Below are 22,657 nucleotides of genomic sequence, written 5' to 3' on the forward strand. Positions count from 1 at the left end.
GGTATGATAAAGGTTACTGGAACTTAATGGTTCTTCATTATAGGCTAAACTGGATTAGTTAAACAAGAAATGCAACTCTTTATCATGTCATCATGACTCAGATTATTTTATTTTCTGCCATAGCACATTTCACTCCCGTATCTTTATTAAACTTACTCTCAATAGAATGGCATGCATGGAGCACAAGACACAACTGAAGGTCAGTTGTCAGCAGCATGTCCAGGATACAATTCAACTGATTGAAATAATTAGCCTTGTTAAACCCCTTTGCAGTTCTGACCCACACGCTACATGAATGCACTTCTTATTTTCATCCAGTAGATGTCCTTATTCTCGAATAGATGGATTGACTAGGCTTCTACACATGTGGTGTCAAGTGTCAAGTCTAGCAATAGAAAACTAACTAAAATCAAGATGTTATACTAATGAGCCTGAAAATTGTAATTCGATTAAAAAAAATGTTTATATACATTTTGAATAGATACTTATTCACCGAAACGACAGTGGCTTTATAGAGTCCATAAGCTACTATTCTAACAACAACATATATCAATCATTAGTTTAAGTGTAAAACCTACTGCGATGCTTTTCAATGACTGACAAAGCATTGTTTCAAGTCAAATTATAATTTTACATTTCGTGCACTTGAAATGTCAAGAGGCATGCATAGAATAGGCAGCAGGGCGAATGGATGTCCAGTTTTACGTGTGACGTCAGAGCGCGTATGGGACACTGCAGACTCTTCCCCGTCCCACAGTCCGGGCTGAAGTTATCAGGCAGCGAGGCGCGGGCCAGTCAGCTTCTTACTACATTTCTGCAGCTTTTGCAATTCCCTCATCCTTCCTGTATGGTGGATATTATTTTCAACTCTTCTTTCTTGGGTGATATGGGGGATCATTCCAAAAGTAAGCTGTCCTTTTATAAATGTTTTACTGCATGGAAAGAATTTAGTAGCGTGAAGTAAATTTTTTAGTATCGTTTTCTTTGCAGCCCATCTTATTATAGGTACATTTTTGTATTTATATTAAGGTAAATGTGGAAAGGTAGGTTAAAATATGTAGGAATAGTATTGTAAAATATATATGTATAGCCTATATATAGGCCTATATCTATAAATCACAGATTTCGTCATCTTGTAAAATTTGGGGCAATTTCTTTGAAAATACAATCATTTCGAGCAGTGATGACTGTTGGCAAAATAGTTGGTTACATAACACACTTGTGGTCTACCTTGCAACTGTGTGAATCTGTAGTAGATTTTGAGCTGTTTGCTTAAGTTGGAGTCTGTCAGATGAAGGCCTTGTTGTTTTCAAATGCTTAAAATTGGTAGGTACCTATATGCTTACAACAGCTGCTTTTCTGCAGAGAAGTCCGGATTCGCGATGTGTGTAGGCTGTGGAAGTCAGATACATGACCAGTACATACTGCGAGTCTCCCCGGACCTGGAGTGGCACGCAGCCTGCTTGAAGTGTGCTGAATGCAACCAATACCTGGATGAGACATGCACTTGCTTCGTCCGGGACGGCAAGACTTATTGTAAAAGAGATTACGTAAGGTAGGATTGAAATTCTTCACCTGTATTTTTGTTTGAGAGAGTAAACTCGAGTGGAGCCTAATGTAGGCCCATTTGCTTCAAAATATCAGGAGATGCCCAAAATGTTAGCAGATAGGCAACTGTGAGACCATAAAAACTCGTGGTGTCCTCTTGACAAACAAACAAAAACGCAATGAAGGTGTAGAGTTGTGTCAGATTTTTACATTTTGTATTTATATCCTGTTGGCATACTATAATGTCGGCTAATAGCATATAATTGAAAGCTTCACAGGTCTAATGTAGACTAGATTTATTATTTTTAATGCATGAGATTACATTAATTTATTTGTCCACCATTTATTACTGTTAAACCGAAATGTAAGTGATTTTCATTTTGACAAAGATGTTTAAGCCCTTTTTTTAGCATAGGTCTGCTCATTGTCTTGTCCTAAACAAGGAAACTGCAATTATTGTAACTCAGATACGATGGATTAATTTATTGCTTTACTTTGCAGGTTGTTTGGGATAAAATGTGCAAAATGCAACCTTGGATTCAGCAGCAGCGATTTAGTGATGCGAGCTAGAGACAACGTGTATCACATCGAGTGTTTCCGATGTTCGGTGTGCAGCAGGCAGCTCTTACCGGGAGACGAGTTCTCTTTGCGGGACGAGGAACTTCTCTGCCGGGCTGACCATAGCTTGTTGATGGAACGGAGCTCTGCGGGAAGTCCTATAAGCCCTGGTCGCATTCACTCAAGCAGATCACTGCACATGGCAGGTCAGTTATCGGCTGTACATCTAAAACAAAAGTCTGACGGGTCTCATACCATCGTTGATCATATTTTTTGAATTTCGAAAAAGGTTGCCAGAGATTATACAGGCCTATTCATTATGTTCTAGTAGCCTAATATCTTAAGCCAATGCTATATCCTGAATGTAAGCCCTATTCAAGTTGTGTGAAAAATTACACTGTACCCAAAATATAAATGCATTGAGTGCTGATAGGCTACTGATAGTTAGATATATATAATATATCTATATATATATAAAATATATATAATTTGTTTACTAAACATGTTCCAAACAGAGTACGGTAATAGGCCTATTATTTAGAAAATGAAGTCAGAACCTATGATGGCTTCGAACCTGCTTCTCATGGTGGCGATATATGGAGGGTCAACACTAATAACATTAGGCCACACGTGCTAATGTCAAAGAAGAGTATGGAAACATTTAATATTTCTCTTGTAGGCTATTCACTGACGGATATAGCACAATGTTTTGTTGTAAAGAATGCTAGCTAATGCTAAATAGCTTGATGCAAGTGACGTTTCATGCTTTTTGACGCATGTAGAATAATCAAACTTTCAAAACTAATGAGTTCAATTGTAGAAATGTAGGCCTAATAATAATAATAATTGTAATAACATTAACGATTCTAGGCCAACTAGTAGTAGCCTTTTATTAATAATAATAACAACAACAGTGATATACTTATGATACAATAAATAACAAAGACATGTAACAATGACAAAAGGTGGTCGACGTCTGGACTGCCTAACAAAACCCATAACATCAGACTTACAATAATCAAAGATTCCGTTCAGCGAACGTAAAATGGGTGAGCTTGTTATCTAATGTAGGCCTATTTTATTGTGTTTCTTCTTAGCAGACCCTGTCACGGTTCGACAAGCACCTCATCGAAATCACGTCCACAAGCAATCAGAGAAAACGACGCGGGTTCGGACTGTTTTGAATGAGAAACAGCTTCACACGTTACGGACATGCTACAACGCCAACCCGCGGCCTGATGCGTTAATGAAGGAGCAACTTGTGGAGATGACTGGCTTGAGCCCAAGGGTCATTCGAGTTTGGTTCCAAAATAAAAGATGCAAAGATAAAAAGAGATCAATTCTCATGAAGCAATTACAGCAACAGCACCACAGTGATAAGACTGTAAGCATCTTCGTAAGTTAATCTAGAAAACTTCTATTTTTACCCATTTCATCTTCATTTCATTCAACTCATTTGGTGAACCTACTGTTCTACATTTTGCTTACCATCAAGTTTCATCATGAGCAGCATCCCTCACCGAATTTAGCCTAAATTACTCACCACTATTACTCACCATAATAATCAAATAATAGGCTATAGTTTGTGCTCTATATCCAATCTCATGAGCACTCAATAAGGAATTTACGTCTTCAAAACCAAAAAAACAGAAAAGTAACAAAGCATATAGTTATTCCATAACCACGTAATTCTGAATGTTTTCTGCTTTGTTAGAATCTACAAGGCCTCACAGGTACGCCTCTCGTTGCTGGGAGTCCAATCAGACATGACAACACAGTCCAAGGCAACCAAGTGGAGGTACAGACTTATCAGCCGCCCTGGAAAGCTCTGAGTGAATTCGCCTTGCAGAGTGACTTGGACCAGCCAGCCTTTCAACAATTGGTGAGAGTGAAATCAAGGATCGTGCATGCCCTAAATTACAGTGCAGTTCAAAAGTTTATTTCAATTCTCAAATCAGAGCCATCGATTCAAATGTTCCTGTCTTAATGTTAAAGTGTAGGCTATTTCTTTGCATCTTTGCTTTAAAGTGATACCAGAGTTAGGCATGCCTGATTTTAAATATTACTTTTGAAATAATTAAAAACATTCACATTAAATTCACCCTGCCTTATTTATAACTTCCAGGTGTCATTCTCCGAATCTGGGTCATTAGGGAACTCTTCGGGCAGCGACGTGACTTCCCTGTCATCGCAACTACCTGACACTCCAAACAGCATGGTACCCAGTCCTGTCGATACGTGAAACCGGGCCTTGTGGTCTCTGTTCCAGGCCTAGCATGTTCCCGGTCCCCTGCATGTGACCAGCTCATCACAGCGTCCAAAATAAAGAGAGGAGCGTTTTGACATGGAGGACATGCAATATATTCCGAACATCACCTACGGCACTACGATGCGATGGAACTTCTCTGGACTCCTGCGTATATTCAGTTCAAGTTTTTTGAGGATTCCATTTGACAAAAAGCAGACTTTTGTTGCATGAATTGAATTGGAGAGAAGATGGAAGATCTTGATGGATATACAAACCGACCTTCTTAATACTAAATTGGAGCCATTTGATGTTTAAACAGATGACGATTTTGCAATTAATTGTGATCATTATGTCTTGTTTCTTCAATATGTGATTTTGATACATTTATTTCGTTATCGAGTTCTGTGGCTCGTGTGTTTGTCTTAAGGAGCATGATGTCCCAAGATTATATCATACAGACCCTTGTTGTAAAATACTTTATCTTAATGGGCGGGGGTAGGCTATGTTGTTTGAAATTCTCGAACAAAAGTAAGTTATTGTTATTTATTGTCAGGACAACGATTCATAAGGAATTATTAACTGATCGAAATAAACAGCTAAATATACTGTACTGGATGTCTACATGAAAACGTTTTGTAAATAACAATGGAGATGAATTGGGATGAATTTCAAAATGTCCACACATTAAGGTGTCCTTTGAGGGCAATGTCGACCCATTTCTGTTATTCATCATCATTTCTTATACAAATTCCGTTACCTAATCATCTTGTTTCCTAAAGAAACAATTGCATTGTTATTTCAAGTTTATAATCGTTTTTAAATTTTATAGGCCTATAGTTTATGACGGAAAACGTATTTATTAAGGGGAAAGAATGGTTTAGTTAATTACATTTTCACTGATTGTTCATGATTGCAATATTGATCAATGCTTGCCGCATTACGGAGACCCAATTTAATCAATTAAGGGTCTCACTCTGGTTTTATTCGAAGTTGAATAAAACTTGACCAATACCTAAACGAAATGTTGTCACAGAGCACCCAGGCTTCGCCCTTGGGACTTGTGAATGACAATAATTTCTAGGACTAGCCTATAACTAAATCAAAGTCCTCAGAAAAACGTCTAAGTAAGAATTAGTCATCAAGGTAAAATAAAAAACAGCATTAAAATACTTGATGATGAACCTATTGATTGTAAAAAAAGATCTACAGTTTGGCAACAAATTATCTGTAAATTAACTAAATGTGGGTTATAGCCAATGGCTATTCGCTTTCTTAAGCCAAATATCTATTGTGATCACTCCAGTTTCACTGGTTAAGTCACAAGTCTAGACAGCCAACAGCAATCGGCGACCTCTTATCTACCCTTGGCATCACCTGCAAACTATGTATTGAATGAAGCCACAACAAACTAACTCTATTTGAAAGAAGGTAGCTGTAGGACAGGGCAGCTTGTAAACTCTCTGCCTTTGGTTTATTTTCATTCCAGTAAGACAGAATTGCTTTATTACTCAGTTGGACAGAAAAAATGACACTATAAACATAAAAAGCATGTTTTACTGGAAAATATGTAATATCTTAATTAGCCTACATAAAAAGTGAATAACTATGTTACTGTAAAAATTGCTACATAAAAAATCGACATAAGTCTTTTTAAATTATTATAAGCCTATGCTATAGGCTCTGGAAGTATAATTTTTCTCACGATGTTTGTATAGCCTATGACGCAACTGGGATGTCTTAAACAGAAGTCTATAATGACAACGGGTAGATAATAGATCTGTAATTGAGCTATTTCAGATGACAATGCATGCAGTTTGAGATAACACAAGATAGCTTAAGTGTTGAAGAAATAGGCTAGCAATGCAGTTGGCACAAGAATGCGTCGACTAATACGACCATCACGAAACCATTACAGATAGATTTGTTATTATTCAGGAATTACTTAGGGATATTATATTAATATGACGTTACGTTTTCCCTGAATCATCTTTAGAGAAATGACTGTGGTAGCCCAGTTATAAAGCATAATTACATTGGTGAGAGTGTATTTAAATGCGTTAACATTATCAGAAGATTATTTTATCCAATCCCATTCACAATAAGGATACATTTTCAATAATCGAATTAGTTTAAGTCGAATAGGACACATTAGTACAATAGTATAATACCATCGCTGTTGCAATGTAAATGTTGTTTGTATTGTTTTATTGTTATTAATTATCCCAATAATTTCGTTTACGCTGGTGAAAAGAACTAACTTGTATTGTGAAAGCCTCAGCCATGCCCTACAGTAACTTGATTGCACTCTTACAGAAATTAAGTTGGCCAGTGACTGAAGTGGGACAGGCTGAGAAGCAGCGCAAGCCCTCGGTCGACTGGGCACTAAAGGCATCTGTTCCGAGATCAAGCAATGTTTATGTAGGTTTAGTTTATAGGATTTTTTGACAAATAAGATAATGCAACTTATGTTGATTTATCTCTTATCAGCTTTCTCAAGGGGTGTGTCCATTCATTCATTGCATCAAACCAGAACAAAAACAAACAGGGTTGATCCTTGCTCGCGGGACTCATAATATATACACACACACACGCACGCCTACATACACACGTACACACACAGACACACACAGACACACACACACGCACACACAGCGCGGGAAAGAAAATAAATTGAGTAATCCTAAACTGAAACACATCATTATGCAATAGGCTACATGCTGTTTAGAAACGCCTACTTTGAAGATTAAATAACCTATACGTTTTACGCGTGTATGACAGTGTGTTTAAGCATTTTTTGCTGAATTAATGTATGGGTTACATTTACCCTATACATGACTCATTCCAACCAGGAGGAAGGATAAGCGTGTGGAGGAACTAATCGTAGTGCAACTGGACGCTACGTTGCACCATATCATAAATGTTTGAGCAGGACCAATTCCATACAAGGTGTGATGTAACACTTTAATTGGCGGACGATGTGTCATCGAATATCCTGTCCAGTTTGGACAGAGTCCAGTAAGCCATACTCTCCCCCATTCGTGGTGAATTGAATCTCCGTCAATGAAGCCCATCCAAACCTAGATAATCATACAGAGGACTCTGACTCCAAACTCAATGATAAGGAGGGGATGTGCGTTTGGCGCCAGGTAAACCAAAATTGAAATCTGCTTGACTTTGGCATTGACACATACAATAATTCAGGATTTGGTTCACGATAAACAATTACTGCTTATTACTACTTCGAAGAATCTATAAAAATAATTAATACTTGTCCCGAATGCCTTGAATTTTAATTTGCGACGTATCTTATTGTTTATTACAGTACTATGTGCTGCAGAAGTTTGGGAGAATGGCCACCAGCCGACCTGGGAGGACACGATGCAAGTCCGACCTCTCAAGGGAAAGATTCTGACAGCCTGAGGTAATGCTGTAGCTGGGGCCTATTCTGTGAAAGAGACAGAGGTTGAGGGTTTAGAGCAAAGAGGGTGGGAGGAGAGAGGGAAAGAGAAGCACACACTGGAGAAACAACAGTGTTTGGGAAACGGAGGGTCTCCATAGCTATATGTCCAAATGAATTAAAAAGGCTGGTCATGGCCACAGTGAGACAGGAGATATGGTTTAGGAGAAAAGGTCTGAGGAAGCAATAAAACCTTCATTTATCCACACATTCAATGAATTTTATACAATGCTTATTGCAAATGTTTGTTTACATATTCACAATATACATTCATATAATATTCACATTATTGTTTTTGCTTTGATGTATTCAACAGAAAAGTGTAGTAAAATCAGATTTGGACTTCTCTGTAAACAAAAGTAAATGATGTACAGTGTTTGCACTTTGTTTTCTCTATGTCTTGTCAGGTCTCTTAAATGGGAAATTTAAGGACCAATTTATCTTAGATCTGTAATGGCCAATTTAACTTACAGTGACAAGAATTTAATCATTCTACTCTTAGGTTACACAGATAATGAAAGGGCAGTGTCAACATCTCGGTGTAATACTGGGGTACTTGTGTTCAATCGATCTGGAGAATGGAGGCTGCTTTTATGGGAAACTGACACCAGAAGAAAATATCCGGATACTGTCCTTTAAAAGCAGGGGGACCAGCAGTTAAAATCTTTAAGAGTTGTAAAACTGTACAAATAGTGCTTTTATTATTTTTTACCAATACATATCTTGAGTGAAATTAGGGTAACATGATTTAGTAAACAACTATTCCACTATCACCACTGTTTATATTAAGTATGGTTTGTAGGTTACAAATACACATTATTCTTGTAATCATTAGAAATTGTGTAATTGTAATTCACTTTATTTATATAATTTGTGCACACTGACAGCTTCAGCAGTATCACAGTTTGAGGGAAACACCTCAATTTCGCCTAAATATTCAACATCTTGATATCCTGCTGTGTGTGACCTAAAGAGGGAAAATGTTGCTGCAAGTATATGAGTCAAGATTCAGGTGAGCAGATGCAGATGCAGTATGTGTTGTGTGTGTGTTTGTGTGAGACAGTGAGAGTGACCGTGAGTTTGTAGAGTGCTGGGCTGGTGGCCAGACAGCAGGATCACCTGGAACACACACGGAGCACAGTCAGTCACTCGGGTCCCACTGCCGACAGTGTCAGAGCGCCGTAAATCACACCGCCCCACCCACACGTAAATCTACAGCAAAAACAACACACAAACGCCCATTAAGAGGAGAAATAAAGGTCAAAGCCACCCACTTAACAATTACTTGCTATAAAACACAGTGAAGGGTTACCTTTACTTCCACTTGTACAGAACTAAACTGTTATTATTGTGTTGGGAAACACAAGCACCTGTCATTATAATGAAATGTCCCATTGAAGACAACTCAGTCAGGGGGAGTGTCTGGAAGACTTTCTGGCATTCTTTGGGGTCAAAGTTATGTCAGTCGTCAAGACATGAACTGAGATTCTGAACCCTGATCAAAACACACTTTATGTAGAGTTGCACATTTCAAATCACTGAATCTATACAATCAAATATACAGTACTTGTTGAATACTGTACATGCATAGTGTAAACTAATCTAAATGGCGCTTGAATATCGTGTTGAATGTCTTTTATTTTTATTGTCAGGTATCCATCGGAGGCTTGTATCTAGTCCCTACAGGGCAGTTCAGGAGTCAGGACAGCTGGGGAGAAAAGGGTCCGCCAACCACGGTGACCCCTACTCCTGTGGCGTTCTCGCCACTTTAAGAAATGAAGCAATACCATTAATGGAACTCTCACTGGGCGACATCTTGCTCTAATTCACCAGGGTCCGTCCATCACACCATTATGGCGGGTCCAGCAATATTAAAATCCAATCACTCCCCGGCTAGTTTGATTAAATAGGGACAACAAAACAAAAGCATGGCTGTGACCCATTGTTGGCTCTCCCTAGAGACCAATGCAGGGCAGCGTAGGCCAGGGTAGGGCAGGGTGGGCCAGGGTGGGATGTGCCTAACCCTGTGGTCAGTATAGGGTCTGAAGGGCTCCTTTGCATGTCACATCAGTAAATTGTATTTGGGAAAAGGCTGCATCCCAGGTACAGATTGCAGGAGCACAGCTCAAGACAAATTGAAACCAGGAGTCCAGGGTGAGGCTTCTCGACCACAGTGACATAAATTACTGGGATTTACAAGATTTTTAAAACACTTTTAACAATACCCCCTTTTAATGCGTTCTCTGTTTAATAATGCACTTTAGGGTTTAAGAGCATGATAAACAAACCAATAATTCACTTTTTTATCATCTGAGGGTGAAGCCCTTCAGGACTATGTTCTACAGCAGCGTTCAAAGGGTCTCAGACGTATCAAATGAGGGGCTGTCTGAAGATGTTTTGGACAACATTTAAGACACAACTGCTGACCTCTTCTCTCTCTTCAGTATAAGCACGCAACAGTTCATGCTCCTGGAAACCAGTCAATGTGGATTTCTGCCATTTGTATCCATCAAATACAGATGAACAACGAACTTCAGTCTTATGATGAGACTTATCAATGTGACTGCATTTTGTTTTGTGATTCGAAATATCCAGATATTTAGATTGTTCTTTGTTTGTGTCATCTATCACACCCCCCTTTCAGGAATTTGAAATTATACCCAACTCCTGAATCATCTAAGGATGATGGAAAGGGAACTCTACCAACTGACTAAAGAAAACACAGAATTCCTCCTGAAAGGAACCCAGGGAATGTTGCCTCCTTCGAAATGTGAAACTGAAAAATATTTTTGAGCATGTGTGATCTGGGTATCTTCAGAGTAGAAATTACTTGTGTGTGAGAGTTTATGGGGCTCACAGAATGAATCAATGATTCTTCTGGCTGCCAAAATGCTTAAAAGAGGACCTGGCAAGAGAAGCATTTCATAAATCCCTTAAATAAATTCCTGGAAAATTAATCTTTCAGCAGGACATTTAACGTAATAATCTATGAAAAACATAGAACAACCGTTGTCCCTAAAGGATTGTGGCAATGCCAGCCTTGTAAATGTGAGCATTCAAGAGTTGCAGCACTTGGGACAACTGATGTCTGTGTAAAGGCGAGGGCCTGGAACCTGAAGGCACACACTAACCCATCACAAATCACTGGGCCATCTCATATAATCCCCCGCCAGCCAGTACCGCAGCATCAAACATCTAAACAAATTGTCCTTCCTTAAGTGTGCGCTGCAGGGAAGATATAAAACAAGGCCAGCCAGCTAGAGCTGTGGCTAAAACAGCATCTCCCCCCCAACTCCCAGGCAGAGGAGAATAATGACTTTGCTCACAGCGTTCCAAACAGGCCCTCAGCACAGAACTGAACCATACCTCATTCACAGAGGTATCTCTCTAGACCCTGCGCTAATAAAAGGAATACAACAACCGTTTGAACCGATGAATCAGACCTCAATTACATGGGTACTCGTAAACGCCCCTGGCCCAACAGAGCTGCCCATCCTGAAGTACAAACAGCACTTTCAAACAGGGCTGTGTTTGGGTTTTACAGCGTCCCCTCACAGAACACAAAGTTACTCAAAGAAAACAAAGAGTAAGTAAACTTAACTCTCTGAAACCCAAACAAAGCAACAGACAACGTAGTTCAAAAGGGTTGAAGGGCCCTCAACAGGCCAGTTGGTTTTAGAGCTGATGTTCAATGACTGTGAACTAGGGTTTAGGGTGTTGCAGTAAAGATATACACCTGATTTATCTAAACCAATATATTGGGGGGTGTATTGGGACCGAAACAGCAATACAAAATGCATTAATTTACAAATAAATAGTAATAAATAAAATGTAGATGATGTTTTGATTTTAAATTCTGCAGAGGACACATTTCTTGAATAAAGACAAGACAAATATAATACCGGAGGATAAGGTACATCAACATTATACATGGGTATATATTAATATATATAGCAACAAGCCAGCTCCTGTTTCCATTCCTGTCTAGACACCTTGGACATCCCTTACTCTGATAGCTGAGATGTGTTGAGCAACAGACAGCTCCACAAATACAAGCTCGGTTCACCTCAGCCCCCCTAAATACACACAACAGATCTTCATCTGCTCTCCAAACATTTGCATTAGCTGGAAGTGGGCACGGTCAAGTTACTGATAAGAGCGAGGGCATGCTGTATCTGGGAGATCTGAGAGATGCCGAGAGCCCCAGTGAAAAGGAAGTTACTGCTGTAAGGACTTATCTTAACAGCTCCTACCACCTACTGACAGATCCAGAGATGGAAGGAGGGACTGTGTAAATTCCTCTGGCCTCTGAGACATCCCTGTTCAGACAATGAGACGGCAGTCTGTGTATTGATGTGTATAAGGCACAATGGTAGAGGTGAGACAAAGGCAAGCAAACACTACATCTAACAACCCTATTTTGCAGAATCTCTTTGAACGTAGCAAAATAATAAAATTACTGTGAAATAGTTGTTTCATGTTCGAACCTAGCAAATTAATATAAAATTTAAATTCCAAAAAAAAAAAAAGATTATAAAAAAAAAAAAACAAGCTAGACACGAGACCCATAACCCAGTTTACCTTGCTCAAATATGACTGAATACACCTGACAGAAATTCAGGAAATTTTTTAACTATCAAAATGTAAAGGTTATAGCTTCTCCTCATTATTATTACTTCATTGGAGCTTTCTGAGGATGATTCAACATGTAGTGTGTGAGTTCCCCGAACGGAAACACGCTGCAGGCCGGTGTTATTGTACAAATGACGGTGAATAAGTCACTCCTGAAATGGCTTTTGTGCTATTGGGGGAATTATTTATACCCTTGGAGCATGGGGCATTTATCAACCCGGGTAGTGGTTCCTCTTCAAAGTTCTCCTTTTTATGATCTGCATTATTTCTTGTGCACACACATAAACAAAGCCTTGGCTGCCAGCACTGAATCAGCCGACTGTGTCACCGTGTGGCCTCCAGGTCAGAGCCGCTTTCTTCTGCCGCCAGTGCTTACATTAACATGTGAAAGGCTAAAGCTGTTCCAAATATTCCCTCTAAACATTTATCCTGTGTAGACTCTGCGTGGAAAAATTCCAAGCAGACAACATTGTCCAGGGCCATCTTTATGGTGTAACACCAGGGATCAAGGCGCTAATAAAATTGTGAAATTGTCAAAGAAAATCAATAGATGCATGCTTCCACCAGTCGAATGGTTTAAAATAATGAGTTTGGGATATATAAAAAAAAGTACAATTGTTTTAATAACAATCAAATATGTACTTGCTTAATATTACACTAGAATCGTTTCTTAAGATTTCCACCCGCAATCTTCAAAAATTTTACTGAAGTTTAAATACAGGCTCTATACATTTTCTTAACAGCTGTCATCAGGGACATGCCTTCATGTTGCAGGCACCAGGAGTCTGTGTTTACACTGGAAGTGCTCGGTAATGACCAGCCCACACTGGTGCGATCTGTCTTATCATTCTGTAAATGTGTTGCCTAAATGATGGAGCTATGCTTTCAAAACATGTAAAAATTCTGTGTTTTTTTTTATCCGAACATTTCCCTACATAACAACTGTTGTGAAGCAGCCGAGGGTTAAAGAACAGTATATTGTGACCTGCAGCAGACTCCTGACTTTAGCTACCTCTCAGCAGCACATTTTTTAAATTAGCAGAGTGTGCTGGTGAACATGAATATGCAAAAGGCCACCAGCTTATTCCCAGTTTGGTCATTCCTGATTTTTTTTCCACAGACCAAGCGGACTCATCTGTCATACCACCTAATTTAATCATCAGCCTCTCTCATTCAATTATCCAATATAATATGCAAATGAGATGAACAATGGCCAGCTCATGCTAATTATGTACATCAGAATAATTAAATTGGATAGGAGCGACAGAGGGGAACTGAACTGTCATAAAATGGGAAGGGGATTCTTTAATTAAGACGGCAACATTTTTATTAGAATCTATAATCTGCCCGTAAATTGTTGAATGGTGGCCGCTCACGGAGAAGACATTACTCTTATTGGAAAGTTCTCCCTGAAGACTCACTGATAGAGGAGGTATCAGGGGACACGGCTGACATAAGTAGCGCTGGCAGCCAACTGTGGCACACTGTGTCCCTGTGCCAAGGCGACGGAGCGGGGAGCGTGCATGTAAGCCAGTTAGACACAGGGACCCGGGCCTAATCCTCCCCTCCACTCTGCTGCATGCATGCAGGCTCTGCTGCCTCCTCACAAGGGGCCTGGCCGGGCCCTGTTCCCCCAACACAATGCAGCCTGCCCTCGGCCCACACAATAGGCCACTTTGAAGGGCAGCAGACAGCACGCTGCTGGACTTGACTGTGGTGCCAAAGCAAATGAAATATTTAGAGGTTGCTTTTGTTGCTTTTGTGTTGAGTGATCAGAGGTGGAGACTCCAGGCCTTAGCCCCCTCTAGCAGCACATCCTTCCAGGGCTGTTGGGTGCCGAACCACTGCGTTAGAGTAGAGAGTAGCACTTCATTGATCTCCAGGGCAACACACTTGTTCTCAAATTAGCTTGCTGCTAAATTCTCCTCAACTTGTAAACTTGTTCTACATTTTGGGGTTTACTTATGTAAACGAGGACACCAAAATGGCATGATTCAGTTCATCACAGTCAACAACTCCCCCCTCCAACCCCACACCAGCAGTCCACCGGGTCCTATGGTATACCCTGCCCCCCATGCCAGACAGTATTTGTTAAACATGTCAGTGTGACAGAGCAGCAATGGGTCAGAAGCACAGCAGATGAAATCAAGAGTATGTGTGAGAAAGTGTGTTAGGGCATCTAAACTGACACACAGCCACACACATAGCAATGACTCTGAACCAATCCAAATCTCCCAGCCATGTCATCTTGGAGGGAAAGAGAGAGAAACAATTGTTTCCTCATACACTCACAAATCATCTCAGTAATTTCATGTCTTTTATCTATTTTATTTATATTTATTGCAGTCCTTCAGAGGCGGGATTCAAATTGAAGAAAATAAAAGAGACATGTACAACCAAAAAGTTCAAGGCCGCTAATGGGTAGTAGAATATACCCTTAAGTAAGAGCTTACAGAAGAACACCCAAGCTGAGCCCACCTGAGAAACAGCATCCTCAATCCACTCTAATCCTTTCCTTGTTTTCTACAATACATGATCTGGGAGCACAGAGGCAGGGGAGATTTTCATCAGTTTGTCAGGAGAGGAAAGCAGGCTCAACCTGGGCAGTGGCGCCTATTTGCTTGCCTCAATATTGGATAATATGAACCACAAGGCGATTACCCCTGCAGACACGAAGTCCGTTATTTAAAATGTTCATAAAAAAGGCTTTGACCACCAGCTGGTTTGAATAGGGTCAAAACGGTGGATAGTCACAGGAGATCGGTTTGCTTTAATTAAAGTGACACATCAAGGTATGAATAACGTCCAGGGTTCATTCCTCCCAATGGTTTGTTTACATCTGATAAAGTGTTGTCTTGTTGTCCAGTCATTCCTCCCGGTCTGCCCCTGAAAGTGAAAGAGAGACACTGACACTATGTGACCAGGTCGCCCTGCCCTGTCTCCCCATGATGGATTAACTAGGGTCAGGGGTCACACACGTTTAAGGTCCAGAAGGAAATGTTCCTTTCCTACTGGCAGCCCAGGAGCACGTTGAGAATGCCTCTCCCAATTACCAGCATATCAGGTTTGACAAGCTGATACTGGTGACTGTGGTCAGCTGTATGATAAGGATGCATGGCTGCATATTGATTCTGGAACATAATTGTTCCAGAATCAATAGAACAGTTGCAGAACACATAACTGTGGTATGTCATGAGTCTCATTCCACGACAGCTGTCGAGAGAAGGATGAACAATCTAACTCAAACAAATAAATACTGAGGACAACCTGCTTATTGTCAGTAATTAAGGACATTATATTTGAGTTCTTTAGAGTGTTGGTTGCCCTCTCCACCACAGAGACCATGGTTGTCGGAGAGAAAAGAAACCCAAGCTGAGTGGTTGCCAGTGGTTTACCAGGATGTCTTGTCTGGGTGGGTGTTAGGGTTATTGGGTAGGACAGCCTCTCTGAATTGATCTAATTCAAGGTACAGGGTGTAGGTACCCTATGTCAAACAAAGCTCTTACAATAGATACCATTCTCACTCAAAAACCCTTGCTGTGGAAAAATTATTGACTTTTGACCCCCCATGCCCTTTTCCAAAATATGAAGTCACCATTAATTTGATATTATTCATTCAGACTATAACTAACCAAAATTATGCACTCTCCAGCAACAAACCAAATGCCAACACCCATCACTTTTTTGTCCAGCTACATTGGACACCTAGTTTCTACACTGCATATTAACATAGGATGACAGATTTTGTTTTTATGGGCTTCAGAGGATTACATTATGTAAATGCTGAATTGATTATATATTGTTTATAAGGACGTTCACATACGACTATGTTTATTTCTGTAAAAAAAAACATATTTAGAACTAAATAGGATTTAGGTTAGTTTGCAAGGAAACAGTTGAGAGGAACAAGACCAAGAATCCCATATGGTGAAAACAACTTGAAATCTAAAACATGCCTTTGGTCATTCTGAGAGATGTGCCTTGCTTTGAAAGTGAGCGTAGACCCATCCCCCCCACTCTCCCCCCAGTGTTGCAGGAGCAGAAGCTGCAAAGGAGGAACCCCAAAGGAATGGAAGTGTGACAGCTAATGGCATGGGCACCACTGCTGAACCATGCAGAAGCTATGCAGTTATCACAGGTGTCAATCGCTGCTCGTCAGTAACACTTCCTCCCTCACTGCCCTCTCCAATATTGACATTGGGTGCTCTTAATAATGCCCTCCACTGACCACATCACATACTGTATGCATCTCTTAGCCAGCTATACTACCGAAAAGCAAGCAATTCACTGGTGTAGGTGATTTATACCGAGGCATTTAACCAGTTCAACTCTTGCTAAATATTGTACATGACTATGGTACATGCAGGATTCACCAGATGGATGAAGTAACAAGATTTTCCTTTGGAGGAGCGCTAAGCTTGTTTTTCCTGACTGTCAAAGTCCTTGCATTCTCTTACTGCAGGAGAGCCACTGGACCAGTGTGTGTGTCAAAAGCCATGAGCCAATTAGACCCTCCACGGTCTCAATGGAATTCCTTTAGCTAATGCCTATCAGGGTGTGAAATAACTCCCCGGTCGTGCAAAAAAGACAAGCCAAGAAGGACGATGAAGAGTTTTTAACTGAGCGATTGCACACCCCAGACTTCTGGAGAACATATCCTGAAAAGACCCTGTTGTACCCAGCATGACAGGAAACGACGACGTAAAAGGGAAGATTTGAATCAACATAATTACCTCTAATAAACTCATTATGTAATTAGGTCAATCCTCAGGTAAACCCTATACATGTCAAAGCCGTCTAAGGCAGATAAACAAACAAACATCCACCCTTCTGATCTTGAAGAGTCGACCAAGTTAAGCCCGGGACCAGTTTATAATGAGTCAGCAAACATTTTCATTACAAAATTGGACCTCTTTCCCCTCCAATGAGTGAGTCTGACTTCCTTCTACAAATGCCATGCACAGGTATCCATTACCCTGCTGCATGCTAAGCACAGGATGGAGGCCTGTATGCCAATACCTCCACAATGTAAGGGCCTGATTGTGTGCAGGGTTGCCTGGTCACACTTAATGCTGTACTGAGATACCTGGGCATGGCTATGGCTATTGTACGGCAGCCAAGTCTCCTCCGTTCGTCTGCCGTCTTCTGACAAACAGCCAGGGGAATCTCAGTTCCTTGGCCCTGTGCTGAAATCAATGCGTCTCCCGGACACTAGCGGGCTAGGGCTGTCAGATGGCACTAAAGAGCCGCCATTAGGGCTCTGAAGGTCACAGGTCAGCACTTGATGTCCTCATCATAGACAGCATCAAAGACAAGTGTGTCTTTGTGCTTTAGGTGACACCCTGGCAGGCTTTACTGGTGGCTGGTCTGTGAAGGAAATACTTTTTGCAGTTTTGATTCTTGTAAAAACCTCTAATTGAATCAACACAAAACCCTACCCACAAGCAAATACCCTGTTCCGACTGAAAGCCCAAGACAGAGAATCCAACTAGACAGAAAATGAGTATCAGATATTGGTCACCACAAACAGTGATCATTCCCTTGGCTACAACCAGGAGGATTGTGGGAGTGCGGAATGAGGCAGGGAGTCCAAAAGCGGGCTGGCAGGCAGTCTTTGGACGTTTCTCACACATATTCAGTGACAGGCGTACAGCGTTGCAGGGAGACAGGGTGTTAAACAGCTGGCTGTCATTACAGCACATACAGCAGCTGGGAAGAGTGGGCACTGGTACTGAAGAGCAGCAAACATTGCTGCACACATCATCACACAAATGGGAGAGATGCCACACAAATAAGAGGGCTTCATGAATAGGTATAGTTCAGTGGTAGAGCATTTGACTACAGGTCGAGAGGTTGCCGTTTCAAATCTCCCCCCTGTACATCGCTGGCTATAAGTGTCTGGTAGATTACATGAATGACAACAGTGTAAAACAAAATGATCTTATCGATGACATCATGATATTTGGTTTCCTTTTAAGTGAGGTTTTGCATTTAAGGTTCAAGCCAGAAAGAAAAAGACACAATTACATTAATTACATCGAAATCGTTGTCTGTTACATTCTCAGACATCAGACACCTCAGCTCTGTAGCTCAAGGTCTCGAAAGTAAGAGCTGATGGTGAGTGATTGAGAACGCAAGCTGTCTTCCTGTTGTCTGTGCTTCTCGCAGATCACAATCATTTCCACCCCAGGACGGATGGCCTGGACTGCAACAGCAGCAGAGGAAACGAGAGCGTCACCAGAACGGACGTTTTTCCGTCCAGCACCTCCACCCGATTTGAAAAGCAGCAGCTCGCACCTTTCATTGGACCAATAAAGAACCTTCCCCCAGATGACAGACAGACTTTGAAAGTGCTTTGGATGAATGACAGAGAAGAACATGATAGCGTCTGGGAAGTGGAGCATAGGGTTGTCACCCCCACTCTGCTGTTGCTGTGCCACGGTCTACAGTAGGAAGAGGAGGAGAAGAGAACTCTAATAGAATGATAGAAGCCAACCAAAGTATCCACCATCTGGCTGGAAAAATGTTGACTTCTACATATTCAGTTTTGTTATTTGAACTTTGAACTGCATGCAAAACCTGGGCTTAGAGTGGGACAGAAAAATCCTTCTCAAAAGTCACAAAAGAATTCCCTGTAATTGTACCCACAATGGCTGAGACGACACTCGATACCTTCACCTTAAAGCTGAAGCCCACCAAGGCGATGCATTATTGTGATATCACTAATTTGTCTGCCAATGACAGGTCCAGGGAGCCTTCTCTCCCCGCCCACTCCGTAACAAATCACTGATAATTGGCCCATTACCCTGTCGCCATGTCTGCTTGAGTCGCTGTGGCGACCGGGCCCTGGGAGGAACTAGCATGATCTGCAGTAAGATCTGTCTCACCTTGTCCAGATTCTTCAGGTATGTCTGCCCCCAGGACGAACACAGACCTGCCCCTCCTCCTCTAACACAGATTGTTGTGAGAGAAAGCTGTCAATCAGTAGACCTCCCAGTATGTCACAATCTAACCCCCCCCCCCCCCCCCTTCCACTCACCCCAACCCTCTGCCCTCTCACACTCCCTTCTTTGTTATAGCTGTCAGTCAAGGCAGGCCCTCAACATACAGGCAATTACAATTTCTATCTCTTCTCCCTCCACTCAATAGGTCACCTGTCACTTGAACTAAAAGTTCTTGTTGTGACATTCTCCGCTATGGTTTCACTGGTGCCTAAAAGGGTATTCTTTGCATTTTTTCCAGGCTGGCTCTTGGGATCAACATCACAAAATGTAGAGGACAGTCTTAAGTCGAGTTAACTGCCTTTTCTCATTTCTACTACTGTCCAGCTATATTCCACTCCTACTGCAGTCATTATGGCCTGTATAAAAAAAACATTTGTCTGATGTGTTGCAACTGTATGCTTAAACCCAATATGACAACATGTTTACAGTAAAATGACCTTTTAGATCAATTGGGCGCTGCACTGCAGCAACATCAAATGGTGCCTTTCACAATATGTACTTTAACTAAGCACAGAATAAGACAGAACAGAGAGAAAAAGGTCAACTTGCATTCAAGGATATTTTCTTTAGGCAACCTTCCAAGCGCGTCATATTTTCAGAGATTGTGTTGTCATATTTATAGCTTCTTCTGAAGGATTTGCACATTAGAGATCTCCAGAAAAGCCGTTATGATGGTAACGCAAAATTGCAGGAAGCATAGCCACAAATCAAAAAGCATCCACTAAAAATACACACTATGAGAAATCGGGAAGTTCACCATTTAAACCTAGATATTTTTAGAAATGCAAAATTGGCAACGCACTGTTTGGGAGGCAGCCAATGAAGCAATTAGGGGTAGGCATTAATTAGTAGTGAGTGTGTGTGTGAGAGAGAGAGTGTGAGTGAGAAAGAAAGAGATATTCAGAGAGAGGGGTTGAAGTGACTCTTTAGTTTCTTTTCCAACACACACGTCTGTCCCTGATGTCCACGTGTATCTCATGTACGTCTTTAGCCACTGTGGCGTGATAGCCATGCAAAACTACCAAAGTACCTGGGGCACATAGCCAACCAGGATCACTTTCATCACAGAACAACCTGCCAGCCCTGAGTGAAAAGTGGGCTCAATTAAAAGTCCTTCATAAATATTAAACATTATCTATCAACAGCTTATTCATGTGAATGATGTATCCTCTTGTAACCCCAGGGTATCAACATTTAAATGAATGTCCTCTGTAAACACTGCTGGCTATGGAGGCCTGCTCTGCTGTAATTCCAGAGCCCGCTAGTCGGGAGTAGGCAACGAGCCAGAGCAGCACTTCACCAGCAAACACACTGAGGCTGCAGTACAAATGTTTGGCTCATACCAACATGGCACAGATTTGTTTCGTCAGTATGGGCAGAGCCTTGGACATGGCCACCACATCTGTTGTTACTAAGCGATAGGTGTTTAAGGAAAGCGTTTACAAGTCGAAAAGTTTGCCAGGTTGTATATGAAGGACACACAAGATAATTACAGAACAGGAATCTGAATTGCTTCTATTACCGCTTGTATAGTGGCAAATCATGTATTCTACTTTAACTTTTTTGATATTGATTAGACCAGTGAAGTTTTGTATGCTGTTCAATAACCTTATTAATCAGACAAAGTTAGGATCTCAGCTACTTATACAGGTATCAGCTACATATACTGAGGGAACATTCTTTATTTTTATCAGGCTGCGGACGTTTTCCAACAGTTAACAGGGTTACGTAATCAAGTAAATTAATTAAACTGAGATGAGAAGCATTTTGTTCCCTCTCTGAGATGATTAGTCAGGGTGAGAATCTTGCAACATTGTAACATGAATAATAGCCGGTGTTGTTATATTATTCATTAGCTCGGGGCTAAAGTTGGTGGTTAGTGCTCACCGTGACAGATGATTTCTGGTGCTGTGCCAGAAGCAGGCAAGCGAGAGGTCTCCAAAGTATTTGTAGGGTGTAAAAGAAACTTCGCCCTCCAGTCAGCCTGTTGAGATAACCACTGTTGCTATAACACTGGTGCTGGTGCTAACTGGTGCTGGTGCTAACCACTGGTGCTGGTGCTAATCACTGGTGCTAACCGGGGAACAGCAGACTCCCAGAACAGTGTCCGAGAACAGAGTCCCAGCTCAGAAGAACAGCACAGGAAAGTGTGTGTGTGTGTGCATGTGTGCTATATATGGGATGAGGCCTTGATTAGATTGAATGAACATTCAATCGAAGTTAGGTTGGTTATAACACATTGCTATGACTTTATGACAAGGTTCTGACTTGCACTGAAATAAATACTATTCTGTGTTTTTGTGTTTGAATTTAACATTTTCCATGTGTTCCATTTGTTTGCCAATGGAGTTGCCCGTCTAAATGAGCCCTGCAAAGTTCACATTGTTTAGTCTGTATGGTTTGGTTTTCACCCCCAAAAGTGACAGATTCAAGTTCTCTACATTAACTTTTCTTTATATGAACATATAAGATGCAAGTGTAACATGCCAGCTAATGCCAAGCAGAAGGATTTAAGGAGATCTTGCAAAGTCGGTCCAAATAGGCTGCTGCTTTGAAACAATACAATGGAAAAATTGTGAAATATACATACTGCAACTTAAACTATATACTGATTATAAGTGTACTGGATGTATGAAAATACAAGACACACATCTTCTTGCTTTGGAACTGTGAGGCTCTTCACTGTAGGGTTTTATGAAGGATTCATTTGCACCTTCAAATGCTGTGCTAATTCTGGAGGCACTGTGTTAAATTATTCATGTCAAGAACATAACTTTTCAATTAACAAATTGCCTGGGTGAAAAACTAAACAGCAGACTAAATCCTGTATCCCTCTTGAGGCAGGTTGCTAGTAACAACGAAGAAGTCACCTCCAAAGAATGACGAGCATTCATAAGCAAGTATCTTAGCAACATAGATAACATCCGTACAACAGATGAGATCATTCAATTTTATTAGATATGATTAGATATTGAGTCTTTAAAAAAATAAGGAAAACCAGTTATCAATTTCCTGTGTAAAAAAATAGATTTTTTAAAATTAACTTTATGAAATCCATTATCCTGTATTGAAAGCAATCCCAGTAGCCATAACACACATGTTAAGTAAGCAATATCGAAAGTCAGTGTAGACAGAGTCCTGTTTGTCAGCAGTCCAGCTGGACACCTGTCAGGCCCTGACAGCTGACACACGAGGGCTCGACGAGGTCAG

At 40.9% G+C, this 22,657-nt stretch overlaps 1 protein-coding gene across 4 annotated transcripts; it reads left to right on the top strand.

Moving 5' to 3' along the window:
- The first annotated feature begins 776 nt into the window (after positions 1-776).
- On the top strand, positions 777-4,932 carry isl2b (ISL LIM homeobox 2b). 4 transcript variants are annotated; one of them, XM_067249204.1, is made up of 6 exons: positions 777-905; positions 1,366-1,555; positions 2,050-2,312; positions 3,204-3,502; positions 3,821-3,988; positions 4,232-4,932. In XM_067249204.1, exons 1-6 carry the CDS (start codon positions 848-850, stop codon positions 4,346-4,348), a joined length of 1,095 nt encoding a protein of 364 aa, XP_067105305.1. In that variant the 5' UTR covers positions 777-847; the 3' UTR covers positions 4,349-4,932. The 4 variants fall into 4 exon arrangements, with proteins under 4 accessions (XP_067105305.1, XP_067105307.1, XP_067105306.1 ...); XM_067249206.1 differs by having other exon boundaries at positions 3,204-3,490; XM_067249205.1 differs by having other exon boundaries at positions 3,207-3,502.
- Positions 4,933-22,657: the final 17,725 nt, after the last annotated feature.

Source organism: Osmerus mordax, chromosome 13 (assembly GCF_038355195.1).
Source record: "Osmerus mordax isolate fOsmMor3 chromosome 13, fOsmMor3.pri, whole genome shotgun sequence".
Lineage (NCBI taxonomy): Eukaryota > Metazoa > Chordata > Actinopteri > Osmeriformes > Osmeridae > Osmerus > Osmerus mordax.

Coding starts and splice junctions, on each gene's coding strand:
- isl2b (XM_067249204.1), top strand. CDS start 848: ATGGTGGATATTATTTTCAACTCTTCTTTCTTGGGTGATATGGGGGAT. Junction 906..1,365: donor TATGGGGGATCATTCCAAAA/GTAAGCTGTCCT, acceptor GCTTTTCTGCAG/AGAAGTCCGGATTCGCGATG. Junction 3,503..3,820: donor ATAAGACTGTAAGCATCTTC/GTAAGTTAATCT, acceptor CTGCTTTGTTAG/AATCTACAAGGCCTCACAGG.